We start from the raw sequence: 19,476 nt of genomic DNA, 5'->3' as shown, positions 1-19,476 counted from the left end.
AGGAACTATACAGCAAGTGGAGAAGGAAAGGAACAAAGTCTCAAGTAATTCAGTTACTTAAAATGTAACCTAACTTTGTGGTGCAAACCACTACACCTACCTGGTGCTGCACGTGATCTTTGCTGTGCATACTCTGCTTACAAATTCTCAGTTTAAGAGTTTCTTTAAACCCAGATAATTCCAGGTATTCCTTTTATAGAACAGCCCCACAGTTGAACAGGACAAGAGGAGAGGAAGGAATTAACTTCAGCATGAGAGCAAGTTGCTAAGGGAGAAGCAGGAATCTCTTGATCTGGACTTATTCCCTAAAAATAAATGGGCTTGGAACAGCAATCTTGGTTTATTTGCTGATTTTGCCCAAAACAGAAGAAGGAGCACTTGTATCAACTGCCCCCCAGCAGACTGTTAGGAGCAGAAGTGTTATCCAGAGTATTAATAATTCTTCCACACTACTGCAGTACAAATTAGGACATCAGCTGTCAGACTGTCATTAGCAGTTGTGGAAAGAGTTCCTAGTAGCAACAAGTTTGAAGGTGATTACCACTACTTCTGCACTCAGTGCCCACCTCTCCATACATATGCACTAGTGAAAAGCTGATATTCATGTTAAAGAAAAGATTAATACACTAGTTCCTTACTAACACTTCATTTCAGTACTAGTTTGTTACAGCATCATTAAGAAAAACCTTGTAATGCAGGAAAAGTACAAGTACAAGTCATGTTTCCCTGTAAGAGAAGTTCTCATTAGAAGTATGAAGTTATTGACAAACAAGTCATCATATTTTTATTCTGTACGTTTTAGTGTAAAAAAAAAAATTTTTGCAAAATTGCAAATTTGCCCAAGCCGAGAAGCTGCAACAGTTAAATGATATTCTGTCTGAATTTGGTGCACGCATCCACAAAAACACCACACTAGGTTTACAGGCTGTAGCTGATTTTCGCTAAAATTATATTAAATTAATTAAAATGATATCCTAACACTGTGCAAAAAATATAAATAAATAAATAAAAGTCTTTATCGGGCTAGATTTGAGCTACAAATGCCAGCAGGGGTACTGACTGTCCCTATGAACATCCGTACATGAAAGGTCTGTACAATATCACTTTCACTGCTTTTTTAAAGGTAGTGATTGTGCTTTTGATACACAACCTGGAAGGATTATTTTAATGAAACAAGATTACATCTATTCCAAGAATAAAATAATTAAAGAGAACAAAAAAAATACTTACATCCTGATTGTGTTTAATTGTTATGTCTAACTTTTCTTTTTTAGCTTGATGGAGTTTCCTTCTCAGATCTTCAGCAATGTCCAATTCTGATTCATTGCTATTTTGTAATAATCGTGACTCACTCTTGGTACTACGTAAGCTGCAAAATATGAAAGTTTTCAAACAACATGAATATTCATTACACAGTTTAACGCTCATTTACTTCAATGCTGAGATTGTGAGCCAAAAATTCAAAACATTCACTTAAGTAAAATTATTCCATGTAGTTGTTATCACACTATTGCTTTTTAAAAGAAGTTTAATAAAACTGCATATTGTGCAAGATGCATAGCTGTAGACACTTAAAACAGAAACATACTTTGTATTTTTTAAAGTTAACTTAAATACATCATGGTCTTTCCCCCGCCCCCCATTGTCTTTATTATTAATTCGATAAACTTTGGGGATGCTACAAAAACATCATTCCAACTACTTAAATGAAAACGACTAGCAAATCTCTTAATTGTCTCCTACAGTAAAGCTCATTCTTTACCATGTATTACTATCTCAAAACCTCCTCATCTTGCAGTAAATACATATATTTGGAAATAGTCTCACCTAATTTTTCTTTTTCCAAAGACCCATACATGTAAATAATGCACAAGCAGTTGCTTACAAGCATAATAAAAGTCTGATCCTCTAAAATACCTAATATCTTCATTTCCTTGAGAATTTCATTTAAAATGAATACTACTCAGCATTTAGCGGGATCAGCCCTTGAGTTCTACAAACTATTACAATAATTAAAACAAGCTTTTATACGTAGAGTGAAAAATGATGCATATTCAATTACTGTAAAACAAACTAGTTTAACAATCTTATGCACAAGTTACTGTAACTTCAAACTGACCAATTTTAAATTGATTTCAAGATTTAAAAATCAGTTTTCACGGTATCTTACATAAGCAAGACTGGCTGAAATAGTTACCTGCTCCACATAAAAAATAAGTTGCCAGGGCAACAACATAAAAAATATACTGTAAAGAGAAGTATGATTAAGTTAATCATAAAATTGGCACCATTTCATACAAAGCTAAAAATGCTAAAACAGGTCATCTTTGTCTATACGAAGTCTTAAATATTAATTACAAAAGCAACCAAATCTACTGGGATTTAATGATTTGTATTTTATAAGTCAAAAAGGATGACTTCATCCTTAGGTTTGTGGACAGACACCATTGGTATTTTCTGTGACTGAGAACTCTACTTTATGATATATTTTTCTCACTTAAGTAGTCTAGCAAAAAAAGATAAGAATGTTGTAAGAAGTGGAACAATAATTTACATTTTTTAATATTGCCTTTAAAGATATTACTAGTAAGAATAGAAGAAATTTAAGTTTTTAACAGTAGCCCAAAAATATTTTATGATATATTAAATACCATCTATTTTAATTTAAAAACAAGACAGACTTCACCATATGAGATCAGAGTAACTGTATGTCATCAATAATTGTTCCACAGAGTATCATGTATTTAACACACATTTTACTTATTTTTTTATTTATATTGTAGGAGACAATGAACATTAAAACTTGCATGCACCACAAGAAAACCAGAGCCACATTACTAGTTTTCAGAGTTAGTGTGGGAGCCACAGCCAAAGGAACTATCATGACTTTAAGGACAAAAGAACAGCAACAAGATTTCTAAGTAAGCGTAATATCATTATTTTTTACATCTCTTCGCTACAGCTAAGAAGATACAGATAAGAAAATGGGGAGGTAAGTCAAGTGAGAAATAAGATCAGAACATCCAGAGCTGTTGGAAACTGTGTAAAAGCTCATTTGTGGACACCACATAAAAGGCCTTGGAGACTTTCTTCTTTTTTAAATGTCTGGGGAAACAGAGGTGAAAGAAAGGCAAGTAATCTTATTCAGATATAATGCAAGAAGGATCAGTCTCAACTAAAAATAACTGAAAGGCGGCCAGATAGCACCAAAGCTGGCAAAGCACAGATTAAGGCGAAAAAGAGAACACAACGTGAAATAACTATAAGACTCTGGGGAGAAGGATAGGACAAAGAAATTAGGGTTATGGAAAGGATAATGGTTTTATTAATGCTTCCTGTAAATCCGATGATATTTAAGACTTCTTTCATGCAGAGCACACTGCATGTAAGCCAGGAAATTAATACTTCTTGGGTAGTAAATAAAAATACCTTTAAATCTTCAAGTAAATCAAGAAGTTTATATATCGAGCAAATACCAAGAAAACCGTTCCATGCAACCAGTCTACTAATTATCAAAAAAAAAAAAAAAAAAAAGCCCAACACAACTGAGATATCTACACAATAAAACTGACTCAGTGGAAAATTTAACTATGTGATTAATTGCTCTCCAGAATTAGACCAGTGGGAAAAAAAGCAAAGTTACAAAACATCATAAGTAATAATACATCAGGGACATTACATGAATGAAAAATACATCCAGGAGAATTATAAGACACAACAATAACTACTGAAAGAAAAAGAATTAAGCTTCTTCTTAAAACAGCATTTCCTGCCAAACGTCTAAATTCACATTACTTAAAAATTAAAGCTGTAAGACAAAATAAATCTATATTTGTTCTTAGTATAGCCTTAAATTAAACCATTAGTATCTCTCAATGTTAACCATTAAATTATTTAATTTATTTAAATGTCTACTCAAACATTTTTAATTACAGATTGCCCTTATGATTTCTTACTTCTGTGAGAACATTTTCTTTAATCTCTGCAGGGCCTCCAGCACACATAGTACTTTATGAAAACTTCATACTGTCTGTTGAAGGAGATTATTCCTTCCACATTCATATGATGAATAAGAGTGTTACAGGCATAATTAAAGCTAACAGAAGTTTAAATGAAAGACAAAACCACATATAGTCTCTGGAAGTTTCACAGTGCATATGATTTGCAATCTAATAGGAATACAGAGAAAGTTTTGTATTTCTGCTCTTCCATATTAATAATCAATAATCATTTTTTCAAAATATATGTCTTTTATCAACTACAGCTTTTATCTAAGGCACTCTGTTTCACAGCATTTTTAAGATTCTTCTGGAAAACATAAAAGCAAGTGACACATCCAATAAGTTCTACATGGCAAAATGAATTTTTTGTAAGTCAAAAAACTTAAACTGACATTCACTTCACAAGTCAACTAATTACACTGGATATAGAACTTAAAGAAAAAGGGTTTTACCAGCTTTTTTCCCAGACCTGACAGAAAAAGTAGAGTAACTTCGTAATACTTTCATTTATTACCTACCAGTGGGGTTTTCTAAACTTCCACAGCTGAAGGAATGGCCTGCAGTCAGATTTCCTAACTAAAATTCACATTCACGGAATTTTGCTATTCCTGCCTAAGTAATTGGGAGCTTTGTATAATCAGGTTTTAAATAGTGACAAATAGCTCTCACAACTAAATAAGCAGAATGAATTAAAGCCCACATTAATTGTGCCAAAAATCTGATGCATATCAGGTTGTACAAAATAAAAAACACATGCAAGACTAGAAAACCTTCAACTGAAGGTTTCCTTCCTACCTTCCTTGGAATACATTAACAAATTTGATTGAGGGCATTCCATTTAAAGTAAGCGCTCCAAAAGAAATACAGGTATCTTGCAGTAAATGAAAAGAAAGCAGAAGAAGTTTTCAAAAAGGGCTGAACCTCCCCTCCACACACTCATTTTATTCAATGTATAATAATCACTGAAAATATTTTCCAAGTCCCTTAGTACCTAGTTCTTTGCTCTAACAAATATAGAAACTTGTTCTGTGTGTGTGCACGCGTGTGTACAGAGAAGCTGACTTCTACTGTCCCAGCTTATGCAGGAAAACTTTCTGGAACTCAAGGCAAGTTTCCTAACTGTAAACAGCAACTCCCTTTATCTCTAGGCCATGTCTTTTACAATTACCTTTCACAACTGTATGAGAATTCTTGTATACCTGATGGCCATTACGTATGCCTTCTAGTAAATCTTCTTAAATAATTATGTTAACATGATACAGCTTTTATACATAATATTATTTATCTGGCTCTTCTTCATTCTGAATTACATAATTTCAGAGATCTCTCAAACAAAACACAAAAAGATTAACCAAATTATCAGACTTTAAAATAAGGAATTGGAGCTCACCATTTAACTTCAGGGACAGTGTAGCTGACTGGAGAAGACAAACTCATGATGTCCAATAGGCAGCTTTTCAAGTGTATAAACTCTGGAGCATGAACATAATCTTCTATTATATAAACACTTTTACAGGAATTGGGAAGCTTCAGAATTTTCTCTTTCCCATTATCATAAAAACATACTAAAATCTGTAATGTAGAGACATGCTTTAGTTTAATTGGCAACATAGTAAAAGAGTCATTTGTCAATACTCATTATAGTTTATACTCAAGTAGTTACCAGTGTTACTATTAAGCCATGTGAACAGTGACCACCAACTGTAATTCAACATCAGCCTTAGTTTACAGCAAGAACTGTGCTCTTATAGGCTCAGTCCTCTAAGCTTGACTAATGTAGATGAAAATAGAAAAAACATACTTTGAAAGGTATCTGCTGCCAGAGTCTTCAGAAGGATGTCAGTACAAAATATTATTCTATGTAGATTATTTCTCTCCTAAGAGAATAGATTCCACAAATTCTGTAATTGTAAGTGGAGATAAATGCATGTACTGTGATTTTTTTTAAAAGCAGGTCAATACTCAAGCCTGTCTGTATGATATCCCTTTATATAGCAAGTCTTCTGAATGTTACACAAACCTGGCATTTTCTACTTGAAAGTGCTTTTATGACGTGTTAAATGTATTAGTAGTGTTTGGGGATATACAGGAGTATTAAACTGAACTGAACTTTTAGAAAAAAAATTGCTCATTCAGTATCATTGATAAAAAGAGATCAATATGAATAGTGAATTTGCCTTAAAAAAGGCCTCATGAAGGGTAGGCCATATTCAGCAGTAAGATTAATAAGCTATGAAGCCTTGCTTTTAAACTTCACATCAGACAGACTTCCATTCTAAAGCACAAAACAAGAACCTAACCTGCAGGCCATCTTTACCATCTCAAGCTTGCGGCTATGTGCTTGCCACAATCTGTTTCTGTCTGACTGAACACAGAAGTGCTTCACTATAAGGTGAAATTGTTTATTCCAGTGGTTTTTCAAAAACTCCCCCCTAGAAACATAGATAAGAAAAATGCATTTCTTTAAGTTTAGCAGAATATGCAGCCAGAATAATCCTGTAACTTTTCTTCATACAAAAGCATAATAAGGTATGTCCATCTCTTCTTTCTCATACTGCTTTATATTAAACATTTTTTCTCATACAACTTTATACTCAAACACCCAAAGTCACTCCAAAGTATCTGCAAAATCAAGTGGAGTAATATGGGAACAAAAGCACAACAAAATAGTTTGCTCCAGTTCTTAATAAGGATATCTAAATGCATCATTTGTGATTTTAATCACAATCAGAATTCACCTTGATAGACATGTTTATAAGTCCCAAAACATGCAACTATCATACAACTGTCACTCACAAGAGGACTCCTGTTCTGAAGAAAAGCTACACAGTTCCTTTCCATCTCATCTGAGAAAATAGTTGAAGATCTCATTTTAGAAGTACAGACATGTTCATGGCACAACTCCCAGACACATGTTAAGGACCATTAAATTATTAGTAACCAGAGAACAACTCCAACTTTAGAAGATCTGGAGACTGAAATACAATCCTGACATAGTACTCACAGCACTGGACTCCAAATTACTTGCTATGATAAAAATATATATGTATGTGTGCGTGTGTGCGCATGTGACAGTAAGGATTTGGGAAAGCTCTATCTCTATTAATTGTACCTAATCAATTAATTGTGCATTGTTCATATTAAGATGCAGCTCTCAATACTGAGAAACCAGTTTTTCATACCATCCTTTTAAGCTTTAGCTAGGAAGCAGATCATCCCTTAAGACCATCTCTCAAGAATACTTAACTAATAAATACACAGACCTTTTTCCCCACAGTCTCCATATTCCTTAGGAAGCTAGTTCAAAACTTTTATCAACCTAGATAAACAATTCAAACAATTACAGGTAATTTTGTACTATATTTGAGATAGGCCTTATAATCATTAACTAGTCACCTTCAAGTGGTTGACTATTACTGCCCTGTGGATAGAGCCCTCCTAAACTGCTCATTAGTGTTCACTGAAAGATAAGCAGGCAGATTACTGGGCTCGAAGACAAGCCACTGCATCCTACTTCAACATCTCATAATGACCTATAGGAAAAAGATATATATAGCTATAAGTAAGACTTTCTCGGTTGGAAAGCCTTTGTTCCCCTCAAGAATAGAATCCACTGACTAACCCAGCAGTGAATACCTTGAGTGAAAAATCTTAGTCTCAAAACATAATCAAAACATACCATCACATTCACACCACTGTGCAGTTTGAAAAGTTCCTGAAATTACTCTTAAGTCATGCAGAGAGAAAAAAATCTAAAGGATGTTCCATGGGAATGCTATTTTTGAATGGGTCTTCAATATGCAACACTCCCTTACTAAATAGGTATTATAGCTAGCTTATTAGCAACAAATACAAACATTCAAAAGAAGAATGCTATTTCACTGATGGAAAATGAAGTATTCAGATGCCATGAAATGGCTTGGGGAAGCCCTATAAAATTAAAATAAATGGTAACAAAAGTTAATATGCCTTTGATGGGCGCTTCCTACAAATGGTGTGAGATACTCTTTCCATGAGCTTCTGAACATACACTAACTTTACTAACTCCAGTGAGACTTCCCAGTATAAAATAAATCTAACCATGCTCTTAAAACTCACCACTATGAATTGTGGAATGTTAAGCATAAATAACATTTTCAAACTAGAAGCTATAAAAAACGTACAATCGGTGGTTTATGCCAAAAGTATCGTGGGATTTTTACAAATGCAAACCATAATTTTTCTGCAAGCTATAATCAAAGTTATACTGTCTTTTCAGTACAGAGACCAGGAAAACTATCTTTTGTTTAAGTCAGTGTTGCTATTAATGATTCAGAGGGGGTATGAGGCAAGCCTAAGGGAAGTTTAACGTGACGGCGCGCTTCTGGCTGAAGGGAAGATGCCCAGAGCTCTCTCAGACTGAGGAGTGTTCAGGGCAGCGCACCATTAACATCCAAGCGCGACCACAAAAAACAAACAAACAAAAAGCCACCCAAAAACCCGCGCGTCTCCAAAAACACAGAAGTGCTCCGCTACTTTGGGGAACTTCACCAGCAGCGGCGAGCCTGCGCCTCTGGCCGCTGCAGCCGCAGGGCAGCAGCTGCCGCCGCCGCCGCGCTCCCGAGGCCGCCGCCCGCCGCCGCGAGCCGGCCCAGCGGCCGGGCCAGGCGGGAGGGAGCGGCCCCGCCGCCCCCGAGCCCGAGCCCGCCGGCAGGGCCAGGGCCAGGGCCAGGGCCAGGGCCAGGGCCAGGGCCAGGGCCGGAGCTGCGCCCCGGCCGCCTGGCCGGCCGACCGCCGCGCCGCGCCCCACCTCTCCGCTGCCGCCGCCGCCGGCGACGCCGCGCGGTCGCTAGGGCCCGGCGGCAGGACGCGCGCATGCCCCGCCCCGCGCGGGGAGGGGGCTGCAACGGCCGGAACGCGGGCGGCGACAAAGCGCCCCGGCGACCGTCGCGTCGCTTCGCGCCGCGCTGCGTCACGTCGGCAGGAGGGGCGCCGCGCATGCGCGGGGCGCGCCTCGCCTCGGCCGCCGGCCGCCTCGGAGCGGCGGGTCCCGCTCCTGCCCCCGGGCGGCAGCGCCGGCGCCGCGCCGCGACGGCCCGTCACGGGCGCGCAGGGCGCCTGCGCCGCGGGGGAGGGCGGAGGGCGGGGGGCACCGCCTCCCGGAAGTGGGGGCGGGGCCTGCGCTTCCGGGCGGGCCTCGGGCAGCCCGGCCCGAGATGGCGGCGGGGGCGGTTGGCGGTGTGAGGAAGCGAGGTGGGGGAGGCCCCGGCAAGGCCGCCCCCCGCAGACAAGCTCTGGGGCCGCCCCACGTTTAAGCGGGCGCGACGCCGGGCAGCACCACCGAGGGAGGCTGAGCGAAATCCTTCCTAAAATTACCCCCAAGAGTGGGGAGGGCGTTCTCCTTGAGACTGCACTGCAGGCTGAAGAGAACTAAATTTAAGTACAAATTTGACACTCATCATAACTCGATGTACATTAGCACATTAATAACAAGCAATTAGAAAAGTGCTTTTTGTATATATTATTTTATTATGAATATGCAACTTGAATTTCTACAGGCACTATAAAATCTGGGCCCTCTAAAATAAGAACATATGCATGATCAAGGTTGTGTTATAGCTATCATGAGCCACCCTTGGAAAATGTCAGTAAGGTGCTGTGTCTTAATATCGATGTGCATCTGAAGGAAAATAGACCATCATGTCCACAGATTAGCAGGTTATCCAGGAAAATACATAATCCAGAAATGACCAGGTTAATCTAAGAAAATGTGTGGTGTAAAGATGGGCAGGTTATTTGAAAACATACAGTCCAGAAGATGATGAGCAGGTCATTTAAGAGAACTATATATTGATGGATCAGCCACAGAATGAATGTATTTAAAATGTAAGAAAACATCTGTGGGAAAGTTAATTAAACTTGACTGTACAAGGGATCATATAATTTAACTGTGTGGAAAGTCAAAGTTGACCATAAGGAATAAATCAGGTGTACCCACATCTAGATTGGGTGTATAGAATTAGCAAACTCCAGTGAACTGTGTACATGCCATGTTTCTTCAGTACTGGATATGCAGAACTGACCAATATGATAGCCTGTACAAGTACTTTTGTAAGTTTTCTTATCATTACAGGGATCTGTATCGTAATACCTGTTCTAAGTTTTTTTTGGCTATATTTGGTGTGGTAAGCCACTTTCCAAATTTAGTCTGAGCATTAAATCTGAATGCAACAACTGGAAGCAAACAGAATCAAATCTAAATCTTTCTTTAATTCAGACTTTTGAAACTAAAGTTCTCAGATTATATCCCATCAGAAAACTTCTTCAGAAACATTTGTACTATTCATAATTGAAATTAAAACAAATTTAACCCACATAAAAACCAATGAGTTTTTCTAGCTGGAATTCCCCATAGGAGCGAAAATAATGCTCACTAAAGGTAGTTATTTATGAAGTCAGAATCAACTTATCTTCACCACACTGAAAAAAAAAAGTATACTCATACTGAATTTGAAGTACAGCTACTTGCTTTAGATTTTAAGTCAGCATGAGGTACTTCATGATTACAAGTACTGTCATAGCAGTTAAGGTCCCTGAGCGCTTTTCATACCAAAGTTGTTTCCTGTTACTAGTAACTGCCAAAACATCACTTTAGGCTGAAATTTTCTGAGCTGTGAGGTGAAAGATAACCTGATAATAATACCCTTCAGGATTCAGATTAAAATTTTAATTGCAAGAGACAAAAAAGTCTCATAATATTTCACACCCTCCAAAATAAGTCTCAAATCTTAATTTCCAGTTTGTGATGATCTGTACAACTGGCTTTTATCTGTGTTTTTGCTACTTCTGCATTATGTAGTTGTGTCTTATTATATACCAAATCAATAAAGTTCTTTAACTTTGTCCAGGTGCACAAAATTGAAAGATTTTATTATGTTACTCCTCTTAAAAATAACATGGTGTTTTCTTGCTGATCAAAAATACAGTAGTCAACAGGGCTCCTTCTCTTCTTTTGTCTGAAAAGTAGTTAGAAATTGAACCAAACCAGATGGAAAATGGCTATTGAAGTCAGACAAATTTTGGGATAGTATGAAAGGAATCATAGAGGTTTAATACCATGCCCCAAATTCTAATAGGTTTTAGTACCATAATAGCTTACCAAGTGCTCACCCTATTAGCAGATCAGTTTATCTGCCCAAAATAACACGCCCAGCTTCTCTACTTTGATTCACAAAAGTTACTTAAGACAGAACAGTGTTGCTGCACCTATGTAGCAAAACAAACACCCTTCCTTCCTCCTTTATTAAAAAAATACCTCTCATGTATACAAGGTTTTAGACTGCTCTACACAGTTCAAGGAATATTTCAGTCTAAATATGCATATATGTGTGTGTGTGTGTGTGTGTATATATATATATGTATCTTTGGAAAGTAGAAACAAATCAAAACTGTATCACACATTGCATCCAACATTAACTTATTTCTGTGAAATAGATTCTGAAGGGATACCTGCTTATAATGTGTCTAAAAGCAGTGCCTGATGTTCAGGCAGAAGGAGAATGCAGTACTATGATACTTCAACCTGGTTCTAACCTTAGCAGAGCAAAGAGCAACTGCTTCACTTTCAGACAGGATACCAGCTTGCTTCTTTGCAACACAACATAACCCACACCTGCAGGAAATCAGTTGGAACTACTGTTTCAAACAGACAAGCTCCAGAGAGTCAAACACTCGTGGGAGAAACTGTTTTTCACCCCGAGGTTCATACAGGGCTTGTAACTCGCTGCTTATCAGTGGACTGACTGACCTTTTGCTTTTGCATCAGGTGGGAGGTCTATCTGAAGCTCTAAGATTTTATCATTCAAAACAAAAATCTTTTGATAAAAAACAGTGATCTGTACTGCTCAAAATATAGTAGCATCATTATGGCATTTAACTTTCTTTCAGGCACAATGTCTGCTTTGCAGAATACACACTTTTCCATTCTGTGTTAGTTTTCACTCAAACAATGTCTGTCTTCAGTCTTATCTTTACTTAATGAATAAGTGAGCCTGATCATGCAGAAACTACAATTTGTTCAGAGAGTTACTTTCCCCTCTTTAAATTTTAGCTGCTAATTTTTTGACATGAAAGAGAAGGGAATCTAGAATAAAGCAGAACTTTCTCTGCATCGATTGGGTGATTCTCTGCGCAAGTGGGTGTTTTGTGCCTGACTGCATTTCAGTATCCAAACCTGACAGCATAAGGTTGTTCTTTTCCTAAGAACTTCACTTTTGGGCCCAGGTAGCATGGAGGACCACTGGCAGAAAACTGGCCTGTAAATCTTGTGCATCGGGTCGTGTGCAGAGAATGAGTGTTCAACCACGAAATGGTTAAGTCTGCCAGTGTTAGCTAATGTAACTGTAAGAAGTAAAATTTTGTGCCACTACTGTTTTCTACATCTGTTTTTCCTGATTTGGCACCCTGTAGATACAGTTCTGTGATTTCCAAGTGGCGCAGTGTGGGGCCATCAGACAGGGAGAGCTGACAGGCCCGCTAATTTTGAATGTAGAGAAAGAAACCCAACAGGATCTGACAGTGATAAAGACAGGGACAAAGAAATCGCCGAGTAAAAATCTGCACCTTTGATTTTCTGTCTGGAAAAGGTATTTGCATGAGAAAGCAGGGGGAGGCTGAAGGTGCCCGGTGCATTCAACAAGGAGATTGGGAGATAGGCAGAGAAAGAGGGGAGGCTGCAGTCGCTGAAATTAGACGAAGAGTGAGCTTAACGGGTAAACAAGTTAGAAGAGAGTAGATATGGATCGGGGCAAGGAGAGTAAGGCAAAGTCGGAACGAGCAGTAATCGCAGGAAAGAACCGGAATCCTGACGACTGAGTTGCGGGTAAGAACACTAGTTTTAGAGACGGAAACCAAGCGCATGAGTTACTGGATGTTGGAAGAAATCCGAGAAACAAGAATAAAAAAACAAGATACGGAGCACTTGGGGAATATCAACAGCTTTGGGACTGGCAGCAATATGAGATGAAAAGTTTAAGACAGGGAGGGCTGTTGGCAAGGAGACATTAACAGGATTTATTCGGTGGCGCACACCGCCGGCCAGTCATTTCAACGGGGCGGCTACGAAGCGCCGCCTGAGGCAGCGCGGCTCCGTTACGAGAACATGGCACCGGGAGGCGGCCAAGGAGCGGCGGGAAACACCAGGCCGCGGGTGAACGCCGCACCTCCGCGCTCGCCCGCGGAGACCCTGCCGCCCTCACCGCGTTTCGGGGCGGCCGCAGCACCTTCCGCACCAGCCTCCAGCCCTGCGGCCCCGGCGCTGCCACCGCGGGCCGCCCGGGGGGGGCGGGCGGCCGTTATGGCCGCCGCCCCGTGTGTCGCACTAATGGGAACGGCGGCCGGGGCCGGCGCCCCCGCCGCGCCGCGCCGCCCGAGGGCGCCTCAGGGCTCCTCCCGGGCCGGGGGAGGCGACTCCCCCCGCGGCGGCGCTGCCCCGCCCCCCCCCCAGCACCCGCCGCGGGAGGCGGAACGAGCCACTTCGGCGGAGGGGGGGGGGGACGGGGCTCGCCCCCTCCTCCGTGCCGCCGGCAGCAGGGCGGCCTCCTGCCCGGGCTGCCCCGCCAGCCTCCGTGCGCGCCCGCGGGGCGGAGCGGGGCGGAGCGGAGCCACCTCCCTCCGGCGGGGCTTGCGCGGCCTCGCCGCCCTCCCCCGGCGGCCGCGCGCCGCTTGGTATCGCCCCGCCTGGCGGGAGCAGGCAGCGCGGCGGCGCCTCCCGCGGCGGCGGCGGGTGAGGTGGGCTGCGGGCCGGGCGCCCGTCCGTCCGCGCGGTGGGGCGCGGGCGGCGGCAGCGGCAGCAGCAGGGCGGGCGGGCGGGATGGGCCTTCCTGCCCGCCCGCGCCGCTTCCGCTGCAGCGCGCGTGATGCGTGCGGGGCGGGGGGCGGCGCGGCCGTGTGGCGGGAGCGGCGCGGGGCCGGGACAGCGACAGCGGCGGCGGCGGGCGCGAGCGGGCCGCGCGGGCGGCGGCGGCGGCGCGAGCGGGGGGCGTGGCGGGCGGCGCGGCGGTTGGGGCGCTGCCGCGGGGCCCCGGGGCGCCCGGCGGCGGCGCCCGGCCTTGACGGGCCTCCTGTGTCGCGCTTCCCCTGGCAGCGGGACCTCGGCGGCTGGCAGCTCCTCGGCGGCGGGGGCGGCGGTGCCCCCCTCCCCTCGGCCCTCTCGGCGCCTCGGTGAGAAAACATGAGCCGCGATTTCAAACCCGGCGACCTGATCTTCGCCAAGATGAAAGGCTATCCGCACTGGCCGGCCAGGGTAAGGCGCCCCTGCCCCCGGGCCGCCGCCTCCTTCCGCCCCCGGCCCCGGCTCCGCTCCCGCCGCGGTGGCCGCGCGCCGGTGAATCGCCCCCGCCCTCAGCGCCGCCGCGGGCGAGGCCGCTGCTCGCGCTGGAAGCGGCTCCCAGGTCCCGTGGCGGCTGCCGCGCTCTGCCTTGCCTGTGCTGCTCTCTCGGCCCCGTCTCTTGCGATGTATACCCCTGCCTCGTGGTTTTTGGTCGCCTTTTTCCCCCTTTCTAAGCTCGGGAGGGGTGCCTGAAATTTATAGCGTGAAGACATGTATAATGGTTTTACCCTAAGTCAAGCAGTGCTCTCTGGGGAACCTTAGAAAGCTTTTAAATGAACTTACTGGGCAGAGTTTTGAGGTGAGAAAAAGTCTTTATGAGATTTATATTTACTTAAAACTTTCTCTGTGCCTCTTCATTAAAGATATGGCTCTTTGCAGATAAAGAGACATGCTCTGTTTTGGGGGTAAAATATCAAAAGCATTTGAATTATTGCACAATTTAACTCGGTTTTTAGAAATGAGAAGTGCTGTTCAGTAGCATAACAAGCTCTGGAACTCCGCAAGAACCTAACAAAACAAAAATGCTATTCCCGAGTAACTGTTCCTTTTTCAAATTAAACAAATCCGAAGTTATGGAAGGTTTACTTTTTAATAGTGAAGTCAGCTAATCTTTTAGCGCTTCCCTAAACTGAGAGTATGTGATAGTTGTCCGGTCCTCTTTCTTGTTCTCCCTTCTCACTCCCAGAAGAGTAGTGCCAGGTTTTGTGACTGCTTTAGTTCATTTGGTGGTTGTGGGAATGTAGATGCAAGACTCATTACCAGAGGGTTAGCTAAGTTGCTGCGTTAAGAATTTTTTTAAAAGCAAATTTAACGACCTTTTAATTTTTGTAATGTTTGACATTTGGGCTTGGACAAGTCATCAGTTCAGTGTAAAGATAGGAAGTGTTGCTATAGTTTATGCTGAAGGGGAGGTGGTATTTGGATGGGATTGAATTCTGCTTTTACTTGCAGCCCATCTTAGAGTTTTTCTGTTGTTGTTGTAAATTGTAACATAAGTGTTGCTGTAATACAGAAAGAGTTGTCTTTTCCTATTGTTGCTAATGCTGTCTTTTGATTTGGTTGCATTTTTTAAGCACATAATCCTTGTGACCTGCTTTGTTTAACCTCCTTTCTTTTCTGTAGCATCTTTTCTTTCACACTTAATGCTTTTAAATATTACCCCTTAGACTGTTTTTAACTGTTACTCAATTTTAATTACAGTTTCTCTTTCCCCTAGGTGGATGAAGTTCCTGATGGAGCAGTAAAACCTCCTACAAATAAAATGCCTATTTTCTTTTTTGGCACCCATGAGACGTAAGTCCTTCATGTTAAAGGGCATGCTTTTTTTTTTTCCTTGCCGAATGCCTCAACAGTAACTTAACAGCTTGCCTGAATGTAGTATATTTTAGAACTATAGCATTCAATAGCAGACCATCTCTTCCTAAATTGATCTTGTTTGACAAGACAGGCAGCTTTCTTTTAACATTTGATGTAAGCTATTTAGGGGAATAGTAGATTGCAACCATGTCATGTACTCTTTTTCTAATCAGAAGAAAAACAGATCCTACCTTAAGTGGTATGACTGGTAAGTTTCTCTTTTTTTTATAATGGATTTTAATTATAGTCTTCTATATTTCCCAAATTCTCAGTTCTCAAAGATATTGAAATAAGCTGAGAATAATGAAATAAGGAAAATTTGAGAAATAGACCAAGTTCTTTATTGGCTTTTTTTTTTCCGAGGGTTTTTGAGGGAGTCTTCTTTGTTCTGAAGATATCAAGGGGAGAATGAGGAGGTGCAGTTGATGCTCCAGGTCTCATCCTGTTTAGTTTTGTACCTGTCATCCTGCAAAATGTTTATCCTTGTTGGATGCTAGCATGTTGCGATAAAATACAAAATTTGCTTTGAAGGGGCTATGTTTCTTCCACTCCTAAACATGGTTCCAAGTATGCTGTTTTTTATACTGTTCTCTGACTGTTTCATTGAAAATCATCATATCACTTCATGATATGACTCGTTGTTCCAGGGTAGATTGTGAAGACTTCAAATTCAGTGCCACCTTTACCGCCTGGTTTGTTTTTTAAAAAGTTACAATGCTGTTCTTTCTTCCTGCTTTTTTTTCGTAATAAAATAGCAAATTGTAGATAAACAGGTCACAGAAATAGAAACTGTACTGTATACAGCTGCCTTGTTTCTTGCAGTTTCTAGAAAGGCTACTGAAATCTCTTTAATCTGGTACTTCCCACCTATCTGTAAAAATAAATGGTAAGAGAAGGTGTTTCTACTTGGTTCTTTTCTAAGAAGTAACTTTTCTGTCAAAAAATAATCCATGTGCCTGGCTCAGTTTACTATGCATTCTTTAATTGTTCTTATCTTTCAATGGAGCTGTTCAGTGGCTCAGTTATTTTTGAGTGTGTAGTTTTGTGGGCAAAAAGGGGCTCCCAGAATTTGATTCAAGCTTGCTAGGTTTGAATCCTGTTTCTTTTTTTAATGCTGATTCTAAGCAGTACACAGTAGGTTACCTTTCTCCTTACTTTTTTCCAGGGTGTTTTGGCAGTTAAAAACACAATACTGTTTTGTTTCTTCCCGTGGTAATGTATGTTATTCTGGATTGCGCCACTTGTTTTTGTATAGTTTCTGAAAACAAGTTCAGGGACACAGTTCAAATATAGGGGAAAAAAGAATAACTCTTCATACAAAGCTTTAAAAATAACTTTGTAAAATTTCGAGAAGCATCATGACCTGTTTTAAATGTGACTTAGGTTCCTCAGTCACGCTTGATTGTGTGGAATTTTTTTGGCTAATTGTACATGGGTAAATTTGAAATGTCTATTCCTCACTCTAATATTCTTACAAAGCAAATTTTTATTGAGATCTAGTTTTGGTGAGACTGTAGATTTACAGTTGCTGTATTTTGGAGTCCTCAGGAGATTTTTCTTCAGAATATAAGAGAAAGTTCTGTTTTTCCTGTACATTACAAACTACAGGATGTTTCCATTAGCCAACTGTCTTGTAGTCTTTGTTCTAAACATCTCATTTATGTTGTGATCCTTAGAGTGATAATAGGTGATAGTCCCATAGTCCTTGATCTTGTGGTACTTCTGCTTTCTATACGTAGCTATGTGTATAGGCAGATGGCTGTGTGTAACAATAGGAAGGAGCAGACCAAGTGAAAAGAGAACTCTGTTCCATGGCATTTAATTTTGTTTAGCTTTGTAGCAGTGAGTAATGGATTAGTGGTCTGTCAGAAATTAGGTAGAGGCAACCATTTTCCATACTTTTTAACAGGAATTAAATTCAGTTAACTTGTTCTGCAGTGTATTTTTCATAGTTAAAATTATATACCTGTGCAAAGCTAGTCACAGTGTGTCTTCAGGACTTTATTAGTCTGCACATAAGCAGCCTATCTTACTTCAAGTAATGGTAACTCTGAAAATCAAGATTATGAGCTTAATCATGGTAAAAAGCCCTTTTGTGTAAGGGGTGATGTTTTTCAGCTGTATGGAAAGTTAAAACAGAAAGAGAGGAGCTAGAGGAGGAAAAGAAAACCCCAAACTTTGCTCCAGAATAATTTGTACCTGACTTGTAGGAAAAATATTAATTCATTTTTGCAAGTTATTATAAACAACTATAAACTTGTACTTTGATTGCCATTGTTGAATTTTCTGTAAGTTTTGCCAAACCCAACTAAATGTATCATTGCTTGCTGTGCAGTGTATAAATATGCTTCTTAAAGTAGGCTTTTGGGATTGGACTGAGGTTTGTTTTGTTCGTTTTCATGCTGTCTTAACATAGGAATAGTACCCTTTTCTAAAGGATAGTAATAAAGAAGATATTTGCATTTTAATAAAAGCTTTGTTTGGATCTGTTGTACCAGTAATTGGCAAATTTTAGCTAGTCACAGGCAAGTAGAAAGTCGCACTGTGAACTGTAGTCCCCGGTCTCTGTGCATTAGGGTAATGTCTCTCCTGTTCAAGTTTTTGTGGTCCTTTTTTCTTTTCAATACATAAGGGGGTTAACTTCATCAACCTAGCAAGCTACGTGATCTTTTCAGGGTAGCCAAATCCTGATGTTTTTTGAAGCCTGAGCAATGTGGGAAGGGCCTTAAACCTTGGAAAAATGCTTCTTCAGGGGATAGCGGAAGAACAGACGCAGTGTTTCCTATTTTTTCTCTTCCTGTTTCTGCCCCCTCCCCCCCCCCCCAGCCTTTTGCTCTGGTTAAGTAGGTGTTGCAGGTACATGGTCCCCATGGTGACTGAATTCTTTCTAGCCATCTCTTGCAAAGACATGGGTGGTTTGCAGTCTAATCTGTCATGGTGGCTTACTTACTACTTTGTGCACATAGGTAAGTGTTTTACTGCTGGGATAGGAAATAACCTTTCTAGGTGATTTGTATCTTCCCTTTTTGTTCAATAGGGTGTAAGTCTCAAGTAGCTCCTTTTAAAGATAATAGTAGAAAATAGGAAAATGGAGCTTAGTGGTATCCATTTAAATTTTCCATGAGTAACACCAGAATATTGGTCTTCAGTAATTTGTTATCTTGTTTTCATAAGTCGATCTTAGAGGAAATAATAGTGTGGATAATGTGACTTTGACACAGAACTACTAGGCTAACAGCTTTACTTGTACAACTGGCACTAGGGATACTACTATGTTGTGGGGGTTGGCTTTTTTAGGGGAGGCCAGTTTCTGTAGATAAAGACAAAGATATAAAAACTGTCTTAAGTCCTCTACGGAGAGAACAGAGTAAACAAAATCAAATTTTTAATGTTTATTTTATCAAGGATGGGATTGGAGAACCTTAAAATAAGGAGCAGTTCCTTATTTTTATGACTTAAATAAGGAATTCAAATGATTAAGGTCCTGCCTTTACACACTGAAAAACTACGGGATAGTGCTGACTTACGTAGCACTTTTACAAAGACCTGGGCATTCAGTATATTCTGGTATTGCTTTTTCATTTCAGATATGCTAAAGATTTTTCTTTAATTTTGTCTTTTAACTATAGTGCTTCTGATTTAAAAACTCCAAAAGATTTTTCTTTGTTGGCTTGGAGCCATATCTTCTTCTTCTAATTGCTTCCTTGCAATTAAAAATGCATTGTCAGAATTTAAGGCTAAAATTTGAAG

At 40.9% G+C, this 19,476-nt stretch overlaps 2 protein-coding genes across 6 annotated transcripts in view; one reads left to right on the top strand and one right to left on the bottom strand.

Annotated features, from left to right (window-relative positions):
* CCDC171 (coiled-coil domain containing 171) overlaps nt 1-8,808 on the bottom strand; it is a 155,842-nt gene extending 147,034 nt beyond the window's left edge. For 3 of the 5 annotated variants that reach the window (XM_067315424.1, XM_067315425.1, XM_067315426.1), the window contains exons 1-3: nt 7,681-8,544; nt 5,392-5,573; nt 1,231-1,369 (exon numbers count right to left, since the gene is read on the bottom strand). In XM_067315424.1, coding sequence (XP_067171525.1) covers nt 1,231-1,369; nt 5,392-5,573; nt 7,681-7,683 — 324 coding nt within the window. In that variant the 5' untranslated portion in view covers nt 7,684-8,544. Of the gene's footprint in view, nt 1-100; nt 186-1,230; nt 1,370-5,391; nt 5,574-7,680; nt 8,545-8,790 lie in introns of those variants that run through there. The other 2 variants (XM_067315429.1, XM_067315427.1) reach the window with 2 other exon arrangements.
* Nucleotides 8,809-14,110: 5,302 nt separating this feature from the next.
* The window catches only part of PSIP1 (PC4 and SRSF1 interacting protein 1), a 35,804-nt gene continuing 30,438 nt past the window's right edge, over nt 14,111-19,476 (top strand). The window contains exons 1-2 of the mRNA XM_067316344.1: nt 14,111-14,283; nt 15,587-15,663. Coding sequence (XP_067172445.1) covers nt 14,212-14,283; nt 15,587-15,663 — 149 coding nt within the window. The 5' untranslated portion in view covers nt 14,111-14,211. The remainder of the gene's footprint in view (nt 14,284-15,586; nt 15,664-19,476) is intronic.

This window comes from Apteryx mantelli, chromosome Z (assembly GCF_036417845.1).
Source record: "Apteryx mantelli isolate bAptMan1 chromosome Z, bAptMan1.hap1, whole genome shotgun sequence".
Classification (NCBI taxonomy): Eukaryota; Metazoa; Chordata; class Aves; order Apterygiformes; family Apterygidae; genus Apteryx; species Apteryx mantelli.
The sequence above is the reverse complement of the archived record's forward strand: the minus strand, read 5'-3'. Positions and strand labels throughout refer to the sequence as shown.